The following is a 27,797-nucleotide window of genomic DNA, read 5'->3' on the forward strand; positions in this document are numbered from 1 at the left end:
TCTCATCACTTCATGGCAAATTGATGGGGAAACAATGGAAGCAGTGACATACTTTATTTTCTTGGGTTCCAAAATTACTGCAGATGGTAGCTGCAGCCATGAAACTTAAAGATGCTTGCTCCTTGGAAGATAAGCTATGACCTACCTAGACAGCATATTAAAAAGCAGAGTCATTACTTTGAAACAAGGTCTGTATAGTCAAAGCTATGGTTTTTCCAGTAGTCATGTATGGATGTGAGTTGGATTATAAAAAATGCTGAGCACCAAAGAATTCATGCTTTTGTACTGCGGTGTTAGAGAAGACTCTTGAGAGTCCCTTGGACAGCAAGGAGATCAAACCAATCCATCCTAAAGGAAATCAGTTTTGAATATTCATTGGGAAGACTGATGCTGAAGCTGAAACTCCAATACTTTTGCTACCTGATGGGAAGAGCTGACTTGTTGAAAAGGCCCTGATGCTGGGAAAGATTGAAGATGGGAGGAGGAGGGGACAACAGAGGATGAGATGGTTGGATGGCATCACCAACTCAATGCACTTGAGTTTGAGCAAGCCCCGGGAGTTAGTGATGGACAGGGAAGCATGGTGTGCTGCAGTCAATGGGGTCACAAAGAGTCGAACACAGCGGAACCACTGAACTGAACTATGAAAATGATTTATCAGAATTTCTATTATTTTAAAAAGAATTGGCAGAGTATATACAGAAATAACTTTTTAAAATATAAATTTATTTATTTTAATTGGAGGCTAATTACTTTACAATATTGTGTTGGTTTTGCCATACATCAACATGAATCTGCCACGGGTGTACATGTGGTCCCCCTCCTGAAGCCCTCTTCCACCTCCCTCCCCATGCCATCCCTCAAGGGTGAGAAATAACTTATTTGTAATATGAGATACAACTCACTGAGTGTCAGAAAATAGCAAAATTTAATAACTAAATATATAGTAAACTTTTAATTTATAATATGTGCTTCATAGGCTGCAAGCTTCCAGGAAGCTTGGCTAAGGTTCAGTGGACTTGAGAAGGTAATGTGTGTTAGTTTTATTTTTAAGATGGGGTATTCTAAATGTGAAGGAAGAAACCTCTCAACTACTAATGTTTACAGAAGATTTTAAATTTATGACATTATTTTGGGTTATTGATGTTAAAAACCCAAGGCAGTTATTTTGGCATTACGTCACTGAGGCCACATGGCCTTAACTAGTGTCTGACTTGTGACATCAAAGAAACAAATATCTGGCAATTTCCCAGTTGTTAGCAGTTGGCCTTTTCCTGCTAGTGACATTTGAATGAAGTGTGACTAATCCTCTTTCCTTTGCCCCTTGCCCCAAGAATGATCCTCAGTGAAATTTCTTGGCTTCTGGTGATTTTCAGTTGTAATATAACAACCACAACAAACTAGCAAATACATAATTTTTAACATGTTCCAGACATTGCCTCTAAGTACTTTAAATGTGTTCTATCACTCAACCCTCAAAACAACTCTGTGTGGCAGGTACAATTATCATCTCCATTTTATAGAGGCAGAAAGTGAGACAGAGATATCAAGTTCTTTGCCCAAGTCACACATCTTGTAATTGGCAAAGCAGGATTTGAGGCAAAGCTGATGTTCAGAGACTGCGCTTTCACCCGCCGCACTGCAGGGCCTCGCGGCAGAGCCACAGAAAGCTCACAAAATTGCAGAGAGGCCCAGTTCATGAGAGCTATCAGGAACCTCTGTGGTGGATAATGTTGGTATTACATTCTGTACTTTTCAACCATGTAACACAGTGCCTAAAGGGAATCAAGAAACAGATCTACAGAAAATTCTAGATAAATCCCTGCTACCACTACAAAGGGTTGGTTAACTTAAAATGAATGAAAGTGTCGGTCGCTCAATCGTTTTCTACTCTTTGTGACTCCATGGACTGCAGTCCATGACTACTGCCAGACTCCTCTGTCCATGGAATTATTAAGGCAGAAATACAGGAGTGTGTACACAGAAGCACTATACAAAAATGATCTTCATGACCCAGATAACCATGATGGTGTGATCACTCACCTAGAGTCAGACTTCCTGGAATGTGAAGTCAAGTGGGCCTTAGGAAGCATCACTACGAACAAAGCTAGTGAAGGTGATAGAATTCCAGATGAGCTATTTCAGATCCTAAAAGATGATGCTGTGAAAGTGCTGCACTCCATATGCCAGCATTTGGAAGACTCAGCAGTGGCCACAGGACTGGAAAAGGTCAGTTTTCATTCCAATCCCAAAGGAAGGCAATGCCAAAGAATGTTCAAACTACCGCACAATTGCACTCATCTCACACGCTGGCAAAGTAATGCTCAAAATTCTCCAAACCAGGCTTCAAAAATACGTGAGCTGTGAACTTCCAGATGTTTAAGGTGGACTTAGAAAAGGCAGAGGAACCAGAGATCAAATTGCTACCATCCGTTGGATCATCAAAAAAGCAAGAGAATTCCAGAAAAGCATCTACTTCTGCTTTGATGACTGCACCAAAGCCTTTGACTGTGTGGATCACAACAAACTGTGGAAAATTTTTCAAAAGATGGGAATACCAGACCATCCTCCTGAGAAATCATTATGCAGGTCCAGAAGAAACAGTTAGAACTGGACATGGAACAACAGACTAGTTCCAAAATGGGAAAGGAGTACATCAAGGCTGTCTATTGTCACCCTGCTTATTTAACTTCTATACAGAGTAGATCATGAGAAACGCTGGGCTGGAAGAAGCACAAGCTGGAATCAAGATTGCAGGGAGAAGTATCCATCACCTCCGATATGCAAATGACACCACCCTTATGGCAGAAAGTGAAAAGGAACTAAAGAGCCTCTTGATGAAAGTGAAAGAGGAGCATGAAAAAGTTGTCGTAAAACTCAACATTCAAAAAAAAAAAAAACAGCATTCAGAAAACGAAGATCATGGCATCTGGTCCCATCACTTCATGGGAAATAGATGGGGAAACAGTGGAAACAGTGACAGAGTTTATTTTCATGGGCTCCAAAATCACTGCAGATGGGGACTGCCCCCATGAAATTAAAAGACGCTTGCTCCTTGGAAGAAAAGCTATGAACAACACGTAGATAGCATATTAAAAACCAGAGACATTACTTTGTCAACAAAGGTCTGCCTAGTCAAAGCTATGGTTTTTCTAGTAGTCATGTATGGATGTGAGAGTTGGAGTATAAAGAAAGCTGAGCACCGAAGAATTGATGCTTTTAAACTGTGGTGTTGGAGAATTCTTGAGAGTCCCTTGGACAGCAAGGAGATAAAGCAGTCCACCCTAAGGGAAATCAGTCTTGAATATTCATTGGAAGCTGAAGCTGAAACTCCAATACTTTAGATGTTGAAGCTGAAACTTCAATACTTTGGCCACCTGATGTGAAGAACTGACTCATTGAATTAGACACTGATGCTGGGAAAGATTGATGGCAGGAGGAGAAGAGGAAGATAAAGTATGAGATGGTTGGATGGCATTACCAATTTGATGTACATGAGTTGAGCAAGCTCCCGGAGTTGGTGATGGACAGGGAAGCCTGGCATGTTACAGTCCATGGGTTGCAAAGAGTCAGACACGCTGAGCAACTGAACTGGGCCATTCTCTTCTCCTGGGGGTCTTCTCAACCTAGAAATCAAACCAAGGTCTCCTGCATTGCAGGTGGGTTCTTTACCATCTGAGCCACCTGGGAAGCCAGATCAACTCAAATTCTCTATATTCTTGGTCTTTTGGATAATAAGGAATATTATGGCAGAGGCTTTGTGTTTTATTGTACAGCATATGTGTGTGTGTGTGTGTGTGTGTTTCACTTTATGTGTGACTAAAATGCCATTTTATAGCTGTCGTGGAAAGAAGTAACCAAAACTAAAATGCTCCCTCTTGGTACCCTTAGCACTCCTAACTTCAATGTCCTTGGCTACTTTTGCTAGTGACAATGTCTGTATTCTCACTTTTTCTTTTTTTTTCTCTTATTTTATTTTTAATATAAATTTATTTATTTTAATTGGAGGCTAATTACTTTACAATATTGTATTGGTTTTGCCATACATCAACATGAATCCGCCATGAGTATACATGTGTTCCCCATCCTGAACCCCCCTCCCACCTCCCTCCCCGTACCATCCCTTTGGGTCATCCCAGTGCACCAGCCTCGAACATCCTGTATCATACATTGAACCTGGACTGGCGATTCGTTTCATATATGATATTATACATGTTTCAATGCCATTCTCCCAAATCATCCCACCCTCACCCTGTCCCAGAGTCCAAAAGACTGTCCTATACATCTGTGTCTCTTTTGCTGTCTCGCATACAGGGCTATCATTACCATCTTTCTAAATTCCATATATATGTGTTAGTATACTGTACTGATGTTTTCCTTTTTGGCTCACTTCACTCTGTATAATAGGCTCCAGTTTCATCCACCTCATTAGAACTGATTCAAATGTATTCTTTTTAATGGCTGAGTAATACTCCATTATGTATATGTACCACGGCTTTCTTATCCATTCATCTGCTGATGGATATCTAGGTTGCTTCCATGTCCTGGCTATTATAAACAGTGCTGTGATGAACATTGGGGTCCATATGTCTCTTTCATTTCTGGTTTCCTTGGTGTGTATGCCCAGCAGTGGAATGGCTGGGTCATAAGGCAGTTCTATTTCCAGTTTTTTAAGGAATCTCCTCACTGTTCTCCATAGTCGTTGTACTAGTTTGCATTCCCACCAACAGTGTAAGAGGGTTCCCTTTACTCCACACCCTCTCCAGCATTTATTGCTTGTAGACTTTTGGATCACAGCCATTCTGACTGGCATGAAATGGTACCTCATTGTGGTTTTGATTTGCATTTCTCTGATAATGAGTGAGGTTGAGCATCTTTTCATGTGTTTGTTAGCCATCTGTATGTCTTCTTTGGAGAAATGTCTGTTTAGTTCTTTGGCCCAGTTTTTGATTGGGTCGTTCATTTTTCTGGAATTGAGCTGCAGGTGTTACTTGTATATTTTTGAGATTAGTTGTTCGTCAGTTGCTTCATTTGCTATTATTTTCTCCCATTCTGAAGGCTGTCTTTTCACCTTGCTTATAGTTTCCTTTGTTCTGCAGAAGCTTTTAATTTTGATTAGGTCCCATTTGTTTATTTTTGCTTTTATTTCCAGAATTCTGGGAGGTGGATCATAGAGGATCCTGCTGTGATTTATGTCGGAGAGTGTTTTGCCTATGTTCTCCTCTAGGAGTTTTATAGTTTCTGGTCTTACGTTTAGATCTTTAATCCATTTTGAGTTTATTTTTGTGTATGGTGTTAGAAAGTGTTCTAGTTTCATTCTTTTACAAGTGGTTGACCAGTTTTCCCAGCACCACTTGTTAAAGAGATTGTCTTTTCTCCATTGTATATTCTTGCCTCCTTTGTCAAAGATAAGGTGTCCATAGGTGCGTGGATTTATCTCTGGGCTTTCTATTTTGTTCCATTGATCTATATTTCTGTCTTTTTCAATATTTTTTTCCTGTCCTTGATTTGTACCATATTCTTACTTAGAACAGTGGAGTTATATTTGTATTTTTTGCCTTAGTCTTTCCAACCAAGCCTCCTTTCCACCAATGATGACAGACTAGCCTAGAATATCAGTGGTCTCTATAGAATTATTCAGGTCCCAGAAACAGTTATCATCTAGGGTCTGTGCTGAGTCTGCATGACGGTAGGGTGACTGTAGGGCATGATAACGTAAAGCAAGGCTTCTGAACTTTGCAGTGCGGGTAGCTGTTTAAAACTGCAGGTTTTCATTTTAGGTCTTGTTGAGGGTGCGGGGTACCTGAAATTCTGCTTTTCTAACAAGTTGCCAGGTAATGCTGCGCTTGATACTGCTGGTGGCTGGACCACCTTTTGAGAAGCAACACCATCATATAAGGTTTCTATTGCTACAGTTGGCAAAAAATTTGGGTATGTGATTTATCTTTCCAATGTATTATGTTTTTAAAGAGACATAATTTACTTAAGATTATTTATAATCCATTTTATCAGAACGTTCACAGTAGTCACAAAGCTTCTTCTTATTTGAATACAGGTCTGATTATGTCACTTTTCTGCTAAAAACCTTTAGTTACTGCCCACTAATTATAGAGGTGTTTGTAAATGATGTTGCTGCTGCTGCTGCTGCTAAGTCACTTCAGTTCAATTTAGTTCAGTTCATTCGCTCAGTCATGTCTGACTCTTTGCGACCCCATGCATCACAGCATGCCAGGCCTCCCTGTCCATCACCAACTCCCGGACTTCACTCAAACTTAAGTCCATCGAGTCAGTGATGCCATCCAGCCATCTCATCCTCTGTCGTCCCCTTTTCCTCCTGCCCCCAATCCCTCCCAGCATCAGAGTCTTTTCCAATGAGTCAGCTCTTCGCATGAGGTGGCCAAAGTATTGGAGTTTCAGCTTTAGCATCATTCTTTCCAAAGAACACCCAGGACTGGTCTCACTTAGGAGGAACTGGTTGGATCTCCTTGCAGTCCAAGGGACTCTCAAGAGCCTTGTCCAACACCACAGTTCAAAAGCATCAATTCTTCGGCTCTCAGCTTTCTTCACAGTCCAACTCTCACATCCATATATGACCACTGGAAAAACCATAGCCTTGACTAGACGGGCCTTTGTTGGCAAAGTAATGTCTCTGCTTTTGAATATACTATCTAGGTTGGTCACAACTTTCCTTCCTAGGAGCAAGTGTCTTTTAATTTTGTGGCTGTAGTCACCATCTGCAGTGATTTTTGGAGCCCCCAAAAATAAAGTCTGACCCTGTTTCCACTGTTTCCCCATCTATTTCCCATGAAGTGATGGGACCAGATGCCATGATCTTCGTTTTCTGAATGTTGAGCTTTAAGCCAACCTTTTCACTCTCCTCTTTCACTTTCATCAAGAGGCTTTTTAGTTCCTCTTCACTTTCTGCCATAAGGGTGGTGTCATCTGCATATCTGAAGTTACTGATATTTCTCCCAGCAATCTTGATTCCAGTTTGTGCTTCTTCCAGCCCGGTGTTTCTCGTGATGTACTCTGCATAGAAGTTAAATAAGCATGGTGACAATATACAGCCTTGACGTACTCCTTTTCCTATTTGGAACCAGTCTGTTGTTCCATGTCCATTTCTAACTGTTGCTTCCTGACCTGCATATAGGTTTCTCAAGAGGCAGGTCAGGTGGTCTGGTATTCCCATCTCTTTCAGAATTTTCCACAGTTTATTGTGATCCGTTGAGTCAAAGGCTTTGGCATAGTCAATAAAGCCGAAGTAGATGTTTTTCTGGAACTCTCTTGCTTTTTCGGTGATGCAGCAGATGTTGGCAATTTGATCTCTGGTTCCTCTGCCTTTTCTAAAACCATATTGAACATCTGGAAGTTCATGGTGCACGTATTGCTGAAGCCTGGCTTGGAAAATTTTGAGGATTACTTTACTAGTGTATGAGATGAGTGCAATTATGCGGTAGTTTGAGCATTCTTTGGCATTGCCTTTCTTTGGGATTGGAATGAAAACTGACCTGTTCCAGTCATGTCCAACTCTGCGCTACCCCATAGACGGCAGCCCACCAGGCTACCCTGTCCCTGGGATTCTCCAGGCAAGAACGCTGGAGTGGGTTGCCATTTCCTTCTCCAATGCATGAAAGTGAAAAGTGAAAGTGAAAGTCATGTCCGTAAATGATGTTGCATAGTCCTAAATTGTGTCTGACTCTTTGGTGACCCCTTGGGCTGTAGCCCACCAGGCTCCTGTGTCCATAGGGTTTTCCAGGCAAGAATCCTGGTATGGGTTGTCATTTCCTTTTCTAGGGGGTCTTCCCAACACAGGGATCAAACCCGTGTCTCCTGCATCACAGGTGGATTGTTTAACCCTGAGCCACCAGGGAAGACTGCTTATAGAGTATGGACCCTAATCCTTTGGACACAAGCAGTGTCCTTTGTGCTCTGGAGATGATTGACTTGCCCAGCATCTTGTCCTGCTCTTCACCAGTTTAACACGCATATTCTGGTCTAGGTTGCACATCTTAGATTTGTGTATTTAAAACAGCAATGTCCCTTCGAAATATCTTGAGGAAAGAGGCAGCTGCTCCAATGCAAGTGACCTTTCAGTGGCCCATATTCCAAGTTCTTTCCTGCTACTAAACCTTTGAAATATTATTTTTTTGTGCCTAGAATCTTCTCCTTTTTCATTTTCCTGTAACTGATAATCACCTTTTTGCTTCAATATTATATTTCCTAGGAAGTCATCTTTGATCATTCCATAAGGTCCCACAAAATTTCCTTCTGTAATCCTTCTCAGCAACTTAAAGTAAAAGGTTAATTGACATAGTTGTATATTTAATGTCTGTCTCTGACAGTGCAACCTTCAGAAGGGCAGGGACATCTCATCATTGTTCCCCAGTGTTTGGCCTGGTTCTTGACACTTGAGACTGGTATTGACCCCGTAAAAGGGGCTTAAAAACTATTTGTGAATGAAGGGAATTTCCCAGAAAAAGTTTTACTTCATTCATGAGCATTGTGATCCGTTTAAACTTCAGGCTCCCCATGTTGTCATCTGTCTAAGCTTCAGCTTCCCCATTTCTAAATGGGGTACTATAGTGACGTATGTGTCTATTTTGAGCTTTAAAAAAGGAAATCAACATAAAGCACCATTTGTTGATACCTGATAGATACTTAATTTCTGTTAGAGTCTTTTCTTCTTTTACACTGTCTGGAAACATATGCTTTCCATGCAGTGGTCTGTCCCTCAGCTACTCTGTGACTCTCCCTTCTATCCAAGCATAACTTTAAGTGTGTCCTCGAGGTGGGTTTCCCCTTTGACATGTTTGGCCTAAAAGATATTGCCCTAGCAGCTCTCGTGGATGTAAAGAGGAGAACTGGGCCAAAAAGATATTTTCAAGTTTTGTATGTTATAGCACTTCTTAAAAACATTTGCATATAGCTTAGGAGATTGGTGATATGAATTTTACTGTGATGTTTTACCTACCCAGAATCACATCTAATCTGGCTTGACAGTGGCTGAAATATTGTACATTCCATCTCTTTCTGGCACCTAGAAAATGTCTAATATATTTATAGAAACATTTCTTCTTTGGTGGTTAATGTGTTTCTCATGTTACCATGTAAATGACTGGGCATTATATTATAAGTGATACTGTTATCTTGACTTTATGTAGCATCTTTTCCCCAACAATTCAGAGTGATTTAACATATTATTTCACTTATGACCCTTGAATCATTAGGGCCATTTTACAAATGAGGAAACTTAGATACCGAGAAATTGGGCAAATTACCCCCTTGATGTTTACATGGTCCTTGTTAGAAGAATAAAGAGCTATTATTTCATGAAAGTGTATCTATTGTTTTTAAATGAATTCTAAATTGAAAACATGAGTCTTTGTGGAGACATTTGTTCCTAGAAATAAGAAATAATACTCTTCTGAATCAATTTCTAAAAATGTTTGGCTTGTTTGATTTTATAAACAATTCTCTATTCAACTAAAATTTAAGGGGCATTGACTAGGTACAAGGCACTGTTCTCAGCTAGAGATACAGTGGTAAAAATGATACGTCATCTCACCTTCATATTCTGGGGGATTAATTGCTGGAGAAAGATGGGGAGGACAGACCTTGAAAAGTAAGAATATATATAAATTAGATAAGTTCAGTTGCTGTTAAGTACCATGAGGTGCTTTTCTAAAGCACAGTGACTGATAAGAGATTGGGTGATAAGGAAAGGCTGCTTGAAGAGCTAACACCTACTTTTGCTTGTGAGTTACTTGGGAGTAGATGGAAGCTCTCCTTACGTAGTATTAGATGGTTAGGATGTATGTGTGCTTTCTTCCAGCATTCTAGAATAGAAGTCAGCCAACTTTTCTGTGAGGGCCAGATGGACCATGGATTGAGGGCTTTCCGGGCCATACAGTCTCTGTCTGCAAGGAGATCAAACCAGTCAGTTCTAAAGGAAATCAGTCCTGAATATTCATTAGCAAGACTGATACTGAAGCTCCAATACTTTGGCCACCTGATGTGAAGAACTGACTCATTAGGAAAGACCCTGATGCTGGGAAAGATAGAAGGCAGGAGAAGAGGATGATAGAGGATGAGATGGTTGGATGGCATCACCGACTCAATGGACATGGGTTTGAGCAAGCTCCAGGAGTTGATGGTGGGAGGTCTGGGGTGCTGCATTCTATGGGGTCACAAAGAGTCAGACTGAGCGACTGAACAACAACAACAGTCTGCATCACAGCGACCAAACTCTACCATTCTAGCAGGACCGTACATAAGCAAAGGACGTGACTGCAGTGGAGGAAAGTTCTCAACCCTTTCAGGGTCACTGGCTTGGTTTGCAAATTAAACTAACAGAGAATAACAGGAGAAAAGCATATTTATTTATTTAATATAAGTTTTACGTGACACAGGATCCTTCCTAAGGAAGTAAGGATCCAGAGAAACAGAAAATGTCATTAGGCTAGGTTTGGCTTAAAGGGTCAAGTGTCTGCCTGCAATGCAGGAGACCCAGGTTTGATCCCTGGGTCGGGAAGATCCCCTGGAGAAGGAAATGGCAACCCACTCCTGTACTCTTGCCTGGAAAATCCCATGGAGGGAGGAGCCTCGTAGGATCCAGTCCATGGGGTCACAAAGAGTCAGACATGACTGAGCGACGACATGTAATGAAGAATGGATAGTTGTGGAGAAATACGATAGGTCAAGTAATGTGAGATAACTGTAAGAAAACTGGGGGAAAATTAGCAAGGCTCATTTGCTAGGATTCTTCTGTGTCCTTTTGACTTCAGAGATAAGGATGCGCCTGTACCCCTGGTATAGGGAGGGGAGCTATACTAGAGACATGAACGTTTCATGACATGTTTCAAGAAGGGCAGGGGGAATCAGAGTGACGTTCCTGCTTTTGCTCTTTTCTTAACTCCTTTAACTTAAAATATTTAGTATATCAAAGTGCCTTGTTTTGATGTAGCATTCTTGAACCCCATCACTGCATTAACATTTTTTATGGACACTGAAATTTGAATTTTGCATAAATTTTGTGTTACAAATCATATTCTACTTTTGATTCTTTTTCAACCATTTACAAAAGTAAAAATCATTCTTGGCTCTGGGCCTTCCTGAAACAGGAATCAAGCTGGTCATGTCCCCCGGGCTGTAGTTGCCAAGCCTTGTTCAGGAATATTGTGCAGCACTCAGGCGCTCACTTTTCTGCAAGGTGGTCATTTGGTGAGAAGACCCGCACATAGACTTCAGTTCAGTTCAGTTGCTCAGTCGTGTCCAACTCTGTGATCCCATGGACTGCAGCATGCCAGGCTTCCCTGTCCATCACCAAGTCCCGAAGCTTGCTCAAACTCATGTCCATTAAGTCGGTGATGCCATCCTACAATCTCATCCTCTGTCGTCCCCTTCTCCTCCAGCCTTCAATCTTTCCCAGCATCAGGGTCTTTTCCAATGAGTCAGTTCTTTGCATCAAGTGGCCAAAGTATTGGAGTTTCAGCTTCAGCATCAGTCCTTCCAATGAATATTCAGGACTGGTTTCCTTTAGGATGGACTGGTTGGATCTCCTTGCAGTCCAAAGGACTCTCAAGAGTCTTCTCCAACACCACAGTTCAAGAGCATCAGTTCTTCAGCACTCAGCTTTCTTTATAATTCAACTCTCATATCCATACATGACTACTGGAAAAACCATAGCTTTGACTAGATGGACCTTTGTTGGCAAAGTAATGACACTGCTTTTTAGTAGTTGTTTAGGTTGGTCATAGCTTTCCTTTGAAGGAGCAAGCATCTTTCAGTTTCATGGCTGTATTCACCATCTACAGTGATTTTGGAGCACAAGAAAATAAAGTCTCTCATTGTTTTCATTTTTTCGCCATCTATTTTCTATGAAGTGATGGAATCAGATGCCATGATCGTAGTTTTCTGAATGTTGAGTTTTAAGCCAACTTTTTCATGCTCCTCTTTCACTTTCATCAAGAGGCTCTTTAATTCTTCTTTGCTTTTTGCGTTAAGGGTGGTGTCATCTGCATATCTGAGGTTATTGATAATTCTCTCAGCAATCTTGATTCCAGCTTGTGCTCCATCCACCTCAATATTTTGCATGATGTACTCTGCATTAAGTTAAATAAGCAAGGTGACAAAATGCAGCCTTGACATACTCCTTTCCCAAGTTGGAACCAGTCTGTTGTTCCATGTCCAGTTCTAATTGTTGCTTCTTGACCTACATACACATTTATCAGGAGGAAGGTAAAGTGGTCTAGTATCCCATCTCTTGAAGAATTTTCCACAATTTGTTGTGATCCACAAAGTCAAAGGCTTAGATGTGGTCAATAAAGCCAAAGTAGATGTTTTTCTGGAACTCTCTTGCTTTTTTGATGATCCAGCTGATATTGGTAACTTGATCTCTGGTTCCTCTGCCTTTTCTAAATCCACTTTGAACATCTGGAAGTTCACAGTTCACATACTGTTGAAGCCTGGTCACCTTTTGGTGAAGGTCTTGTAGGTCTTCACAGAACCATTCAACTTCAGCTTTTCTGCATTAGTGGTTGGGGCATAGACTTGGATTAATGTTATATTGAATGGTTTGTGTTGGAAACAAACAGATCATTCTGTCATTTTTGGTATTGCCCCCAAGTACTTTGTTTTGGACTCTTTTGTTGGCTATGAGAGCTATTCCATTTCTTCTAAGGGATTTGTGGGCACAGTAGAAGATACAATGGTCATCTGAATTAAATTCACCCATTCTGGTCCACTGTAGTTCACTGATTCCTAAAATGTCGATTTTCACTCTTGCCATCTCCTGTTTGACCACTTCCAATTTACCTTGATTCATGGACCTAACATTCCAGGTTCCTATGCAATATTGTTCTTTACAGCTTCGGACTTTACTTCCATCACCAGTCACATCCACAACTGGGTGGTGTTTTTTTTTTTTTTTGGCTCCACCTCTTCAGTCTTTCTGAAGTTATTTCTCCACTGATCTCCAGTAGCATATTGGGTACCTACCAGCCTGGGAGTTCATCTTTCAGTGTCCTATCTTTTTGCCTTCTCATGCTGTTCATGGGGTTCTCAAGGCAGGAATACTGAAGTGATTTGCCATTCCCTTCTCTAGTGGACCACGTTTTGTCATAACTCTCCACGATGTCCCGTCTATCTTGGGTGGCCCTACACAACATGGCTCTTAGTTTCATTGAGTTAGACAAGGCTGTGGTCCATAGACCTAGCATGGTACTTTTAACTTCTCTCCCATAGTCTGAGTAGACATTCCTGCTGGACAGACAGGCATGGTGTCTACCTTACAGAGGAAATTTCCCCTTGAAATATTGATACCTTTTGCTCAGTGGACTTTGTGCTTATTCAAGAGCACAAGTGAAGCTCAAAACTCTTTTCTTCGTCCTTAAGTCTGCCAGTTGCAGAATTTGGTCCAACAGTCTACCTGTGCTTAATGGTCTTTCCTTGGCACAAACTGCTTATGTGGCAAATGCCCGCTGATGAGTCAAAGTGATATGAAGTAAAAACCAAGCCATACCTTCCTTGAATGAATTGGGTATGTGTACCTTGGAGAAGAAAAAAACTAGAGGAGTCAGGATAACTACATTCAAATATTTTAAGTCATCATGTAGAAAAAAAATGAAAAAAAAACCTGTGCTATTCAATTTTGCAAGTGGACATGGTTGGGAATAAGTTAAAAGGAAATGGATTTTGCCTGTCAACCAAAACAACAGATGGTCATCCGTAATCATAACTGAGGATGTTGTTTACAACTCTGTGTGTCTTTCTCTGTTCAGCTAAAGAGACTAGCCTGGATTTCTGTGGACCTTTCTAATAAGTGTTCTCTCTCTGTTTTTTAAATGCAAGAAGCAGTTTGGTAACTTGAGCTGTCCAAAGCAGTAGATGGCCAGCTGCCTTGAATGGTGGTGGATATCCTACTCTTGAAAGGATTCAAAAGGAAGCTAGGTCAGCATTGTCACAGATGCTAGAAGGCTTTTTATTCATTCACTCCATAAGTATTTATTCATTTATTGACCAAATAATGGAGCTCCATGTAAGGTGCCTGCCAACCGTATGACCTCATTATGTTTCTTAATCAGTTAGAAGTTGGTATTAATCTGTAGGGTAAGAATCAAAGTCTTAAAGACCCATTTTGGCTGCGCTTGTTAGTCTTGCTAAGGCCTACTAGTAGCTGAAGCAAAATCCCTCTTTACTCCACAAATTATTTGTTTGAATTCAAATTAAATACAACTTTGATAACCTGCTTTGTAATTTCTTTTCCAGTTGAGAATGTTCTTATGCAGAACAGCCCTTTGTTCTTTTACCTGTTCGTTTTGCATTCAAGCTGCTCACTTTGATTTGCAAACCTAAAAGGCTTGGAGTTAATGTAAGAGACTCTTTGCAAACATAATTCCTAGATTCAGTTTTATTGAATAGCACTCTCACTAGATGCAATACTAGAAAAGGGTTTCATGGTCAAAATGCTTAGAAACATCACATATATACTAAAATGCCTTCTTAGAGAGTCACAGAGCTCATGAATAATTAAAGGCTGTGATAAATCCTGCAAAAAACAAAAGTGTTTACTATTGTTGGAGCCAGCACTTCCCAGAACATATGTGCTACCCAGTAACATCCCACAAATGCACTTTGGAAAATCCTACCTTCTAGAGAGTATAAGGAAGGACTTCAGTAGATACAGGTCAATACAGTCAGAACTGTTTGAAACTGCCTATCTACATTTACTAATGTGTAAGTAAAACAAAATAATTTTTGAACATGCATAATTGCCTGTATGCCATGTACAGGTTATCAGATTTCAAGGAACTGGAATCAGTTGCTCAGTCATAAATACTTATTGAATGTAGCTATTTTCTTGATTATTTTAAAACCACTTTTCTCTCCTTTATTTCATTAAGGGTCAGCCTCTTTTAGACTTGGTTTCTTCATTTATTAAAAACCAAATGGAGTTTTTATGAGGCTCAAGATAAATGTGAAATTGTATGTGAAACGCTTAGCATAGGGCTTGTACCATTTAGATATTCAATAAAGACCTGCTGCCCATCTCACCACCGTCATAGTCCAGAATTTAGGACTCTGGGTATTCAAAAGAGCTCGAAACCTAATGTCCAGTGATTATTTAGGTATTGAGGAAAACAGCATAGGATAAGTTGTAACTGCTGGACTTCAACTTATATATGAGCATTTTAGAACATAGAGCAACATAATAATAATTCCTAGGAAAAAAACTTGGGCCAGAGGATCTCTAAAAAGAATATTTTTGATCTTCATATATTTAAGCTCCATTTCCTCAGATGTCTTTTTAAAGATTTCAATTTTATCAGAATAAGTTGGGGTGAAAGTGAAAGTCACTCAGACATGTCCAGCTCTTTGCAACCCCATGGACTGTCCATGGAATTCTCCAAGCCAGAATACTGGTGTGGGTAGCCTTTCCCTTCTCCAGGGATCGAACCCAGGTCTCCTGCATTGCAGGTGGATTCTTTACCAGCTGAGCCACAAGGAAGCATAAGCTGGGCGGGGGGCAGTGATGAGTCATATTTACTGAAAGCTTGTGAACAATTGGCAGGTTGCGGGTCAGGCCTCTCAAGATGGCTACTCTGTTCTGTATTTGCTTCCCCTGCCTGGCCAGTGCCTGCTTCACCTAAACCCTATGCACAGGACTGACCTTCCTCCTTACTTGCCCCGGGCTCCAGCTGCTGATTGTTCTTGTCTAGGGAGCCATAAGTTTCCCTGGTAACTAATGAGCCCGCCTAACGCCAGTTCCCCGACAGCGGGCAATCTCCCCGTCTCTCTGGAAGCCAAGACTGCTGCCGTGTCCCGCCCGCAGCCTGCTGCACACGGTGAGGCAGACGGGGAGGTGTCATTCCAGGACCTCACTTCAGGCATGTAAGCTCTCCTGTCCATTAAACCAGGGGTCCCCAGCCCCCAGACTGTGGGCCAGTACCAGCCTGCATACTGTTAGGAACCAGGCAGCTCTGCAGGAGGTGAGCAGTGGGAGAGTGAGTGATGCTTCTTCACCTGGCCCTCCCCATCGCCCCCATGACCACTGCAACCAGCCCCCTGTCCCCAGCCCGGGAAAAATGGTCTTCCAAGAAACCAGTCCTTGGTGCCAAAAAGGTTAGGGACCGCTGCGTTAAACCATTGATCTTTCTGTCTCTGACTCCTGGCTCTTTCACCTCGAAGCTGGGCAAGTACGGGCTTTGTAGACCTGTGGGGTGCAGCCCAACAGAGGTCGCAAAGAGTCGGAAATGACCAAGCGACTTTACTCACTTTCTCAGTTTTCTTGCTGTTAGTTTTCACAGTGATCTAGGCTGTGGCATTCTGATCTAGAGCTTCCCTAAAACAGTGTTCACGTGCTGCTCCACCCCCCTTTTCTCTGGTGTTAATTTATTGGCCTGGTGTCCTAGGTTTTGGGTCCTTGTTTTATACGCTGCATTTCCTGTCTGTGCGCTTTCTGGCTCATCCCTATGTCTAACGTGCGTCTTTCTGTCTTTTCCCTTGGTTGGGGTTGCTCCTGAGTATCTGGTTAATCCAATCCCGAGCTCATGGCACACTCTCTCCCAGCATTACTGCCAAATCGATTTAGTGACTCAGCAGGAGCTTGTCATTAACAACAATTTTTGCGGAAAGCAAAAATTAAGCAGTCTTGGAAAGCAAAGAGCTGGGGCACCATGGATGTGTAAATCTTTGGTAGCAGTAAACACAGCCTCCCAATGGGTTGGTGGTCGAGTTCCACTCCTGACACCACCCTTCCTCGGAAGCACTAACAAGTTCACTTCTCACCAGGAGTTTAAAATAATGTCTGCAGTGGAAAGGGCCTTTCAGTGTTATTGAAAAGACAACCTGTTCCCAAATTTTTTATTTGTTTATATAATATAGAAACTGTTTGATAGATAAAGGAGAAGGCAGACGGAATTCGAAAGAGCAGCTTTATTATTGGCAAAACCTGGGTCAGAGAATACGCTTTCAAATATGTGACTTGCCAGCACTACTCCACGATTGAGCTGGTCCCTTTATCCCTCCAAAGGTCCCAGCTTTCCACTCTCCACCCCCAATGACCAACAGAGCCAAAACACACAGGACTCCCTTGCTGCAGCAGAGCCTTCCCTGATGGACTTGACAGAGGGGGCAGGGGCCAGAATGCACCCCCTGTAGTCAGGCAGGCTGCACAAGCCAACCAACCCTGCCTTGTCTCCCCTATCAGGCAAGAAGACACTTGCCTCTACCCTTCTACATTCTTCTGGTGAGTCCAGGAAATTAACTGGAGATCAACAGGAGACAAACCAAAGGTTGATAACATGCATACATGGAGACAGGCTTCCCAGGTGGCCCAGAAATAAAGAATCCACCTGCCAATGCAGGAGACACAGGAGACTCTGGTTCAATCCCTGGGTTGGAAAGATCCCCTGGAGAAGGAAATGGCAACCCACTCCTGTATTCTTGCCTGGAAAATTCCATAGACAGAGGAGGCAGGCTACAGTCCCTGGAGTCACAGAGCATCAGACATGACTGAGTGACTAACGCACCCACACCCACCCACCCACAGGGAAAAACTGAGTAACTCGCTTAAATGGTTGAAGTTAACGTTAGTCGCTCAGTCGTATCCAATTCTTTGCAAGCCCATGGACTGTAGCCCACCATGCTCCTCTGTTCATGGGATTCTCCAGGCAAGAATACTGGAGTGGGTTGCCATTTCCTTCTCCAGGGGATCTTCCTGACCCAGAGATCAAGCCCATGTCTCCTGCATTGCAGGCAGATTCTTTACCATTTGAGCCACCTAGAGAGGTTAAATACCACCCTTAGTGGTTTAGTTGCTAAGTAATGTCCGGCTCTTGCAACCCTATGGAATGTATCCTGCTAAGCTCCTCTGTCCATGGGATTTTCCAGGCAAGAATACTGGAGTGGGTTGCCATTTTCTTCTCCAGGGGATCTTCCTGACCCAGGGATTGAACCTGGGTCTCCTGCACTGCAGGCAGATTTGATACCACCCTCAGCTAAAGATTGGAGAAGGAAATGGCAACCTACTCCGGTATTCTTGCCTAGAGAATCCCATGGACGAAGGAGCCTGGTAGGCTACAGTCCATGGGGTAGCAAAGAGTCGGACACAACTGAGCAACTTAACTTTAACTTTTCAGCTAAAGATAGAAAAGGATGATGAGGGTGGGGAGAGTCAGTTAAGGGAGGTTACCAGCAGAAGCAAAGTTGATCAGGGTAAGGTCATTATCCGGGTTTAAGTCAGTGCCTTTTCCATTGATAAGAGTTTCTACAGAGTTGGTCATTCTCCTCTTCCAGGTACAACAAGGAAGACTCCCTTAACAAATGGAGATTTCCCTTACAAATTGATTGTTTCTTACCTAAGGGTAACTCCTACTTGGTTTTCAGAGTTTTTGCCTTGTATTCTGCTTCTTAAAAACTAATCAGCTTAAAATACTTAATATGTCAAAGAGACACATCTTAGGGTGGCAAATTCTGCTCCCCTACATTAGGAACAGAGAAGAAGGGACTCAGTGGAAGGCAAATCAACCTTTGATACATTATGGAAAGGGGGATGGGGGCAAGGACCCAGTTATTTCATTACATCTAACAATTTTGAGAAGGGATGAAAATTGCTAAGGCATTGAGCCTGGGGATGAACAGACAATAGTGGTATCCTAGACAAAAATAGCAAACACAGCAAAGAGAATGAAAGAGAAAGATCAGAGCCAGAGATGGAGAACTGGAAACTTGTACATAAAAAAGATCTTTGAAATGAAAGGATAACAGAATTACTAAGCCAGGTGTAAAGCTGTGAGGCTGGAAGAAGGCTTAGGCCAAGATTCTACGGGACCCCCCGCCCCAGCTCCCACTGTTGTTCAGCCACCAGTCTGAAGTGTGACTGACTCTTTGCAGCACACCAGACTTCCCTGTCCTTCACTATTTCCTGGAGCTTGCTCAAACTCACATCCATTGAGTCGATGATGCCATCCAACCATCTCATCTTCTGTCACCGCCTTCTCCTTTTGCCCTCAATCTTTCCCAGAATTGGGGTCTTTTCCAATAAGTTGGCTGTTCACATCAGGTGGTACTTCAGTTTCAGCATCAGTCTTTCCAATAAATATTCAGGGTCGATTTACTTTAGGATTGACTGGTTTGATCTCCTTGCTGACCAAGGGATTCTCAAGACACTTCAATACCGCAATTCGAAAGCATCAATTCTTCAGTGCTCAGCCTTCTTTCTGGTACAATTGCCCTATCTGTACAAATGAAAGGTGCTCAGTCGTGTCCGACTCTTTGCGATCCCATGGACTATAGCCTGCCAGGCTCCTCTGTCCATGGAATTCTCCAGGCCAGAATACTGGAGCAGGTAGACATTCCCTTCTCCAGGGAATCTTCCCAACCCAGGGATTGAACCCAGGTCTCCTATATTGCGGGCAGATTCTTTACCATCTGAGCCACCAGGGAAGCCCTATCCATATATGACCACTGGAAAAACCATAGCTTTGACTACATGGACCTTTGTTGGCAAAGTGATGTCTCTGCTTTTTAATACGCTGTCTAGGTTTTTCTTAGCTTTTCTTCCAAGGAGCAGGTGTCTCTTAATTTCATGGCTACAGTCACCATCCACAGTGATTTTGGAGCCCAAGAAAATCTGTCAGTGCTTCCACTTTTCTGCTTCTATTTGCCATGAAGTGATGGAGCCAGATGCCATGATCTGTTTTTTGAATGTTGGGTTTTAAGCCAGCTTTTTCCCTCTCCTCTTTTGCCTTTATCAGGAGGCTCTTTAGAGTATTATGAGGATGGAATTAGACATAAAGTAGCTCATGTGATGTTCAGCATAGTGTACCTTGTGGGTAGTAACTGGTTTTATGGAGTTGGTATAAATCTCAGTTCATAAACTCAGATACACAAGGAATATCCAAGTCACTTTTTGTCTTCAAATCAATTTTATGAAGATTCTGAGTCCCAGCTGCCTGGCTGGTAGGATTTTTAACCGTAGCTATTCTTAGGGCTTCCACCTTTACCCCAGGGGAGTACAGAAGTCCCTGTGAGACAGTATCAATTTTCAATTATCTGGTCACTGTGGTTACTGCACAGGTACCCTTTTTTATTTCCTCTCCAAGCACTCCTGCCAAGCACAGCAGTCAGGTATGGTTTGAAACCTTTGGTGAGACTGAGAACCCATGTCAAGGATCCAGGGTCTCTCCTTGCCTCCCCCCGACAAGCCTCACTGTGCACTGCCATCCAGCAACATCCTTGCAGCCCAAGACATCGCTCTCCAATGCCAGAGGTCTCCTCTCTCCTGACCCTCACCTCGGCCCCTGCCGGACACATATGATTCCACTTTCATATCATCCGGCCGTACCAATACTTTGAGTCATAAAAAGTGGCTTTTTTCCTTTAGTTCAAACTAATAACTATTCAGTGGATTTAGCTTTTCTTTGTTTCTTTCATTCTTTGTTTTTTTTTTTTAATCTAGGAGGGCAACTGACTTCAGTCTGTTTGTGCTTTCCAAATAGCAAATATCCCTGAGGCAAGGAAACAGAAATAGACTACTTTCTTCAAAGCAAGGGAAAATAGAAATAAAAAATACCCATTGACATATCTTGACACATTTAGCTGGTAATAGCAACAATGGTAATGCACCTCATTATTTTTATTATAATATTCCTCATATCCATCCCCCTTTCTCCATCTGTATTGTCAGTGCGTGATTCATGGGGCCTTAGATTTTTTAGGCTGTGTTGATTGTCCAGTTTTACCTCCCCTTCCCTCCCACCATTCCCACTTCAGCCATGTCACCAAACCAGCAGCTACCTGTCTTCTCACCACTGCACCAGCTCTCCTATCTTCTTGGAAACTACCTTCCCCACCTCAACCTTGTCATGCCAGTATATTGCTACTTCCCCTTAAAGACTCTGCTGAGACATGATCTTCCCTGTGACTTCTCCGTGTTCCCTTCCCGGACGTAAAGCACCATCCTCTGTATTTCCAGTGTCTTCGATTTAAAGCACTTAGACTTAAGGTGATCAAATAATTCCTTATTCAAACCAGGATATTTTTGAGAATGAAAGAGGATGCTGCGACTAATTGCCCCAGAGCCATAGACATAAACCAGGACTGCCTGAGGCAAACTAGGATGTATGGTCATCCTACTTATCTTTACATTGTTGAAATGGCTGTTTACACGTCTGTCATTCCCTCTCCCCACACACATACACAAGGAGGCAGGCAGTGAATTCATGGAAGGCGGAGGCCTCAGCATCTAGTAGAGTGAGTGCTGACATAGTAATCAATCTATTAAATCTTGGGAATTTTACTGGGGCAGAACATTGTAGCATATTAAAAAGCAGAGACATTACTTTGCCAACAAAGGTCCGTCTAGTCAAGGCTATGGTTTTTCCAGTAGTCATGTATGGATGTGAGAGTTGGACTATAAAGAAAGCTGAGCACAGAAGAATTGATGCTTTTGAACTGTCGTGTTGGAGAAGACTCTTGAGAGTGCCTCGGACTGCAGGGAGATCCAACCAGTCCATCCTAAAGGAGATCAGTCCTGTGCATTCATTGGAAGAACTGTTGTTGAAGCTGAAACTCCAATCCTTTGGCCACCTGATGAGAAGAGCTGACTCATTTGAAAAGACCCTGATGCTGGGAAAGATTGAGGGCAGGAGGAGAAGGGGACAAGAGAATGAGATGGTTGGATGGCATCACCAACTCAGTGGACATGAGTTTGGGTAAACTCTGGGAGTTGGTGATGGACAGGGAGGCCTGGCATGCTGCAGTCCATGGGGTCGCAAAGAGTCAGACACGACTGAGCGACTGAACTGAACTGAACTGAAATGGTAGAGACCAACAAAAGGAGATGGGAGGGAACGTGTGCAAGGGAAACAAGTACACTAGTTAGGGAGGAGCAGAGGTCTAGGGATTAAAACATAGTTTGGGAAAGATTGTGGAAACTCTGGATTGTGAGGTTCAGGAATTTCTAAGAAAGTGCAGTAGCAGGGGAAGGTTTAAACATGGGGCAGTGACATAAAGGATAACTGATACTTGAATATCAGGTGAATTGGAGGGACAGAAAAGCAGAGAGAACTAAGGAAACTATTTGGATTAAAAAAAGGTGAAATTATGAATGCCTGGACTAGGACTCTTTGTTATTTAACCTTTTATGCTTGATGAAAACTTAGGACCCTTTAGAATGCAAATGGCAGAACCCCAAATTAACCTGATTTAACCAAGAAGGGAAATTTATCAGCTCAGCTAATATAAGTATACAGGCATTGCTGGATCCAGGCTCTCACACAGTGTCATTCCATCAGGACTGTGCCATCTCTTGGTTCTACTTACTTTATTGGCTTGGTTCTCAGTGGTTCGCTTCAGTTCAGTTCAGTCGCTCAGTCATGTCTGACTCTTTGTGACCCCACAGACTGCAGCACACCAGGCCTCTCTGTCTGTCACCAACTCCCGGAGTTCACTCAAACTCATGTCCATTGAGACAGTGATGCCATCCAACCATCTCATCCTCTGTCATCTCCTTATCCTCTTGCCCTCAATCTTTCCCAGTATCAAGGTCTTTTCCAGTGAGTCAGCTCTTCTCATCAGGTGGCCAAAGGATTGGAGTTTCAGCCTCAACATCAGTCCTTTCAATGAATGCACAGAACTAATCTCCCTTAGGATGGACTGGCTGGATCTCCATGCAGTCCAAGGCACTCTCAAGAGTCTTCTCCAATACCACAGTTCAAAAGCATCAATTCTTCTGTGCTCAGCTTTCTTTATAGTCCAACTCTCACATCCATACATGACTACTGGAAAAACCATAGCCTTGACTAGATGGACCTTTGTTGGCAAAGTCCAATGTCTCTGCTTTTTAATATGCTGTCTAGATTGCTCATAATTTTTCTTCCAAGGAGCAAGCGTCTTTTAATTTCATGGCTGCAGTCACCATCTGCAGTGATTTTGGAGCCCAAAAAAATGTCTGTCACTGTTTTCACTGTTTCCCCATCTATTTGCCATGAAGTGATGGGTTCTCTGTGGAGTTCTCCCCAAAATGGACATTAGTAGCTTCAAACCTACTTTCTACCAGCTTAGCAGCCCCAAAAGTAAGAGGACACTATTTTATCAATAGTTCCAGCAAAAATCCTAGGGAAGACTCTCTAGATCATGAAAATCAAATCGCAGAAATAAAATTATCAAGAGGAACTATAGAAGTGATGAGCTTCCAAATGAGCAAGAAAATAAATGTACTTATTCCAAAATGATCTAGATTGTGTTTTTTCAATATGTTTAAATTATGAGAAACCTTGTGAGTCATTATTATTTTAACTCAAAAATACTTTTACATATGATACTGGACATAGCATGCCAATTATCTAAACAAGAGAGAAATTATTTCACCTTTTCAGTCCAACCTATCGATGCAACAGTAGAGGAACTGACCTTTGAAGAGTGGTAATGGGGCTGGAGGAGGACTGAAAAGGCTGATTAAAATGAATCTGCCTTTGTGGGAATTCCTATTTGATTTTACTGAGAAACAAGCTGAGAAACCTCTTCATTCTGAAATGACAGGAAGCTATGGGGTTGAGAAACACTTATAAATTTATTTGTAGAATTGATAGCATAATACCGAGAACACTATAACTGTGATTTTCCTATGAAATTTATGTTCTGAATAAAGGGTATATAATGTTCAGAACAAAAGTCCCGAAGAGAGATACAAAGATTCAACTAGTTATAAGTAGATTTTCAATAATAAGGAGTATATAAAATAATTCTGTTTGATGTTCAAGTTATACACACACACACACACACACACATATATATAGTGTATGTTTGTATATAATATGAATGAAATACTGCACCAAATATAGTACCTATCACTGGTTGGTAGGATTTGATGCACTTTTAATTTTCTTAGTTTCTTAGTCTGAATTTTTTACAATTTCTAAAATGAATATGTGTTACTTTTAAATGAGAAATCAAAAAAAGTTTCTTTAGGAGGATAAAGAAGTCTGACATAAAAGTAAACTACTATTGCCCTTTGACATGATATCATGCGGTTCTTCTCACAACTTTTCCCCCCACAAATATCCATAATTCTCTCAGAAATTATACTGGGTTTGGACCCAGTTGGGGAATGGACCTTCGATCTGAAAGAATATGGCATTTCTCCTATTAGGTAAATAATAATCAGACACATTTTTACACTGTTATGCTAGCATTAGTAATAAGAATGTAATCATATTCATTGCCACCTACCTTACTAAATCATTTTTGTTCTTTTCAAGAATGTACCTTTCAAGAACAAGTTTCCAATACAGAAAATAATCTGAACCAAGGATCCAATTTGATAGAAGCTGTCTTTCAAGTATTGTACCACTGCACTTTCTCTCCACAAACATTTGGAAATGTCTTTGTGAATTACATGGAAGAAGAACAATTATGGGACTTCTTATATAACATTCCAGGTATGAGAAAGGTACTATTTGTAAAAGTAGTGTTTTATAGATACCCAAATATATCTTTAAAGACATTTTTTAAAGTTTATTGATGTCAGTTTTGCCGAATCTGTTATCTGTAAAAGGTTATCTTACATTTTTTCAGTATACAGACTACTTTGGGGAATCATCAACCATTAGTTCCCATCAAAATTTAACATACTTAGGACAAGGTGAGGGAGAAAGTTGAGGGAGGAAGTTATTACCTAGAAATTATGTTATGCGGATTTTCTTTTTTTATTAAAAATTTAACATTTACCACAGATTAAATTTTGCTATTAAACATGTAAGAAATTAGTAAAATGTAAAAAAATACTTTGTGCTTCTCAGATGCTGCCAGGGTCCAGCCCCGGTGGATCCAGGGAATTCGAAGGGTGGACGGAGTCGGCGAGGAAAACTTATTTATTTATTAATATAAGATTAGATTAGGAAGAAATAGTGTAGTAGGAAAATTAAGTGGAGAGAAGAGGCTGATTAGCTTGGCTTATGTGGAAAACCAATAAAGTTCCAGACAGTGCCCCGCCTTGGGCTCTCTGTCTTAAGGATCTTAGAAGCCGGGACAAGTAAGTAGACACAGTGAGCCTCCACATTCCAAGGGATCAGCCTGAAAAGGAGAGGGAGGGAGCAAGAGAAAGAATCGACACGGGGGAGGCCAGGCTTGTGCAAAAACCCCCTCCAACTTTATTATTTAAAAGGTGTTTATATACTAAATTTTACACAATGGAAGATACAGAGTCACGCAGGGGCAGCAGTCCTGACCCTTTCTGTATATCTTTTTTGTATACAAAAGGTCTCAGGTGATTTACATTATCTTCTGGCCAGGAGGCTTGCTAACGCTTTTTTGGCACTCTTTCTTAATGAATGTTAATCTCGTTTCCCCTGAAGTGTTTTTCTTTAATCTGCATCTCTTTAAGGCACAAAAGTTACATCTCTATAGAACAAAGGTGCAGTGGGTTATAACAAAGAAGGTACTTAACTCAAAGATCTAATGTTGCTAATACCAGGTCTACTACTTGTTTTTCTTTATACCAACTATATCTAAAAATAAAGGAAATGAAAATTTGGCAGCAAGTATTGGCTCAACAAATGAAACTTTTAATCCGTCCTATTCTAATGATTTTGACTCCTCGGAAGCCCCTACATTCCTAGGATGTTTTAAGCTTCCTGTGCCTCCTGCGGTCAGGAGGCCTCAAACAATCACATGCGCAGGCTAGAAAGCTATCAGAGGGGTTTTTGGATTGAAACACTCTTTCAAATGCAGAAGACTAAAGCCCTGAATTGACTTTTTCCAGAGAATGTCAGAAGAGTGGAAAAGCAGGCAGATTCTTATTTTGGGGGGTACATGCTCAGGAAATGCCAGGGGGAAAACCTGAGATCTGACTCGACCTTGCACATCAGATCTCTGCCGCATGACCTTGTCACGGGTGGAATTCCTCACGCTGGCTTCCGGCAAAATGCTTTTATTAACAAGCTGATGGACAAACTTGCTGGCCAGTTTTCTTCATATGTAAATGGCATTTATTATGATGAGCCTAGTGGCTCTCTCTAGACATTTAAGTAAGTCCTATCATTGTTTTGGGGGTACTATGTTTTCTCCAGCTGTGTTGTTCTCCTGCCCACAGCTCGAGTGGATGGTAAAGTCAGAATGAGTTACATGTCTATATAGGAAGTGTTCATGGGTTACCCAACCTTCAGGACCAGGTGTAAACATTCTCACATTGTTTGATCCTTAATATTCTGTCTTTAAATCTCTATACTTAATGTCTTGGGAAAATGAAGGATGAGGATTTAGTGGTTATCCTGTCAGTCCATTAACTATATATATCATTTACATTTGGTTTTCAACCTATATGCTTTCTTATACACTGTTTTGGAACCATCATTTCCATAAAATACTTAATAGAATCCATATTAAAAAACCTAACTGGCTCATAATCATGGTTTTGTTCTTCCTGTACTTTTTAGCTATCCTCCAGACATTACTTGACTATCCTTTTAACTATTTTTAAGTCATTATGTTACATCTTCTCTTGGCCTTTATCACTGCAAAATAGCAATATATAGCTTCATGTAAAGACTGTGATAATTATCCCCTTTTAAAGTCTTATTTTCTAGTTTTCATATATTCCTCATTGTTTCCTTTTTACCCCCCAAATGGTCAGTCTGCTAGTTTCGAAGAGAGCGTTATTTCTGATGTAGACTTTATTGAACTGAAAGCAAAACAACCTTGAAAGCGCCTCCACCCCCTGCTGTTTTGAGTTGTTTCTGATAAGAGCTGAATTGTCTCACAAGATTATAAAGAATCGGGGACCCACTTGCTTCAACCATTATTTTTCTTTCAGTTCTTAAGTTCTTGAACCATCTGACACTCAGCACAAAACCATACTGAAAATGACTTAGAAGAGATCAATGGATTTTAGGTGGTGGCCTGAGAAAGCAAAACTGCTCCTTGCCCCCAGTTAGTCTTCTCTTCCATCTCCACGTTGAGCAAACCCTCCTCCCACAGGTCAGAAAAGTCTCTTGGAATAGGAACAGGTAGTACAGATGTTCACAGAGACCAAATTTTGTCAAGGGGTCAAAGGGGCAGAACTTCAAAGTGATGAAAAATGCTTGGCCTTTGTGCAAGTTGTTTCTCCATCAGTGTTAACTTATCTCCTTTTAAAGTCTTATTTTCTAGTTTTCATGTGTTCCCTCACTGTTTGCTTTTTATCCAAAAACAGTCAGTCTTCTAGTGAAAGTAAGAGTCGCTCAGTCATGCCCGACTCTTTGTGACCCCATGGACTGTATTGAATTCTCCAGGCCAGAATACTGGAGTGGGTAGCCTTTCCCTTCTCCAGGAGATTTTCCCAACCCAGGGATTGAACCCAGGTCTCCCACACAGCAGGCGGATTTTTCACCTGCTGAGCCACAAGAGAGCATTATTTCTGAAGTAGACTTATTGAATTGAAAGAAACTGAGACATTGCAGTGGTCGTGAGGGACTGTGCCTTTTTTTTTTTTTTCTCTCCTATTTAAATCTTTGTAAGTCTGCTATTCTTCTGTTACCAATTACAGTTATCTCAAAATCCCTAATAAGATACACTAATTCATAAGAAAACTAAGTTTTTTACTGTGGTTTCTGTTTGACTTGAAAAATAACAGGTTTCAAGGAAATATAGCTGAGACACATAACCATAATCCCACAATATTTGCATTTTACCACAATAGATCTATGCTTCAGTTAATAATATAACTTATCCAGATTGACTGGAGTACATTACTTAAAGACTGGTTTATTTTCTTCCTCTTGAAACACGCTATGATTTCTGTATAGCTTATCCATAAGACA

General features: G+C 41.4%; 1 protein-coding gene across 2 annotated transcripts in view; it reads left to right on the top strand.

Annotated features, from left to right (window-relative positions):
• Positions 1 to 27,797, top strand: part of KIAA0825 (KIAA0825 ortholog) — a 397,136-nt gene that overhangs the window by 140,532 nt on the left and 228,807 nt on the right. For both annotated transcript variants that reach the window (XM_013965785.2, XM_018050038.1), the window contains exon 14: positions 24,261 to 24,440. In XM_013965785.2, the coding sequence (XP_013821239.2) occupies positions 24,261 to 24,440 (180 nt within the window). The remainder of the gene's footprint in view (positions 1 to 24,260; positions 24,441 to 27,797) is intronic.

Source organism: Capra hircus, chromosome 7 (assembly GCF_001704415.2).
Source record: "Capra hircus breed San Clemente chromosome 7, ASM170441v1, whole genome shotgun sequence".
Taxonomy (NCBI): Eukaryota; Metazoa; Chordata; class Mammalia; order Artiodactyla; family Bovidae; genus Capra; species Capra hircus.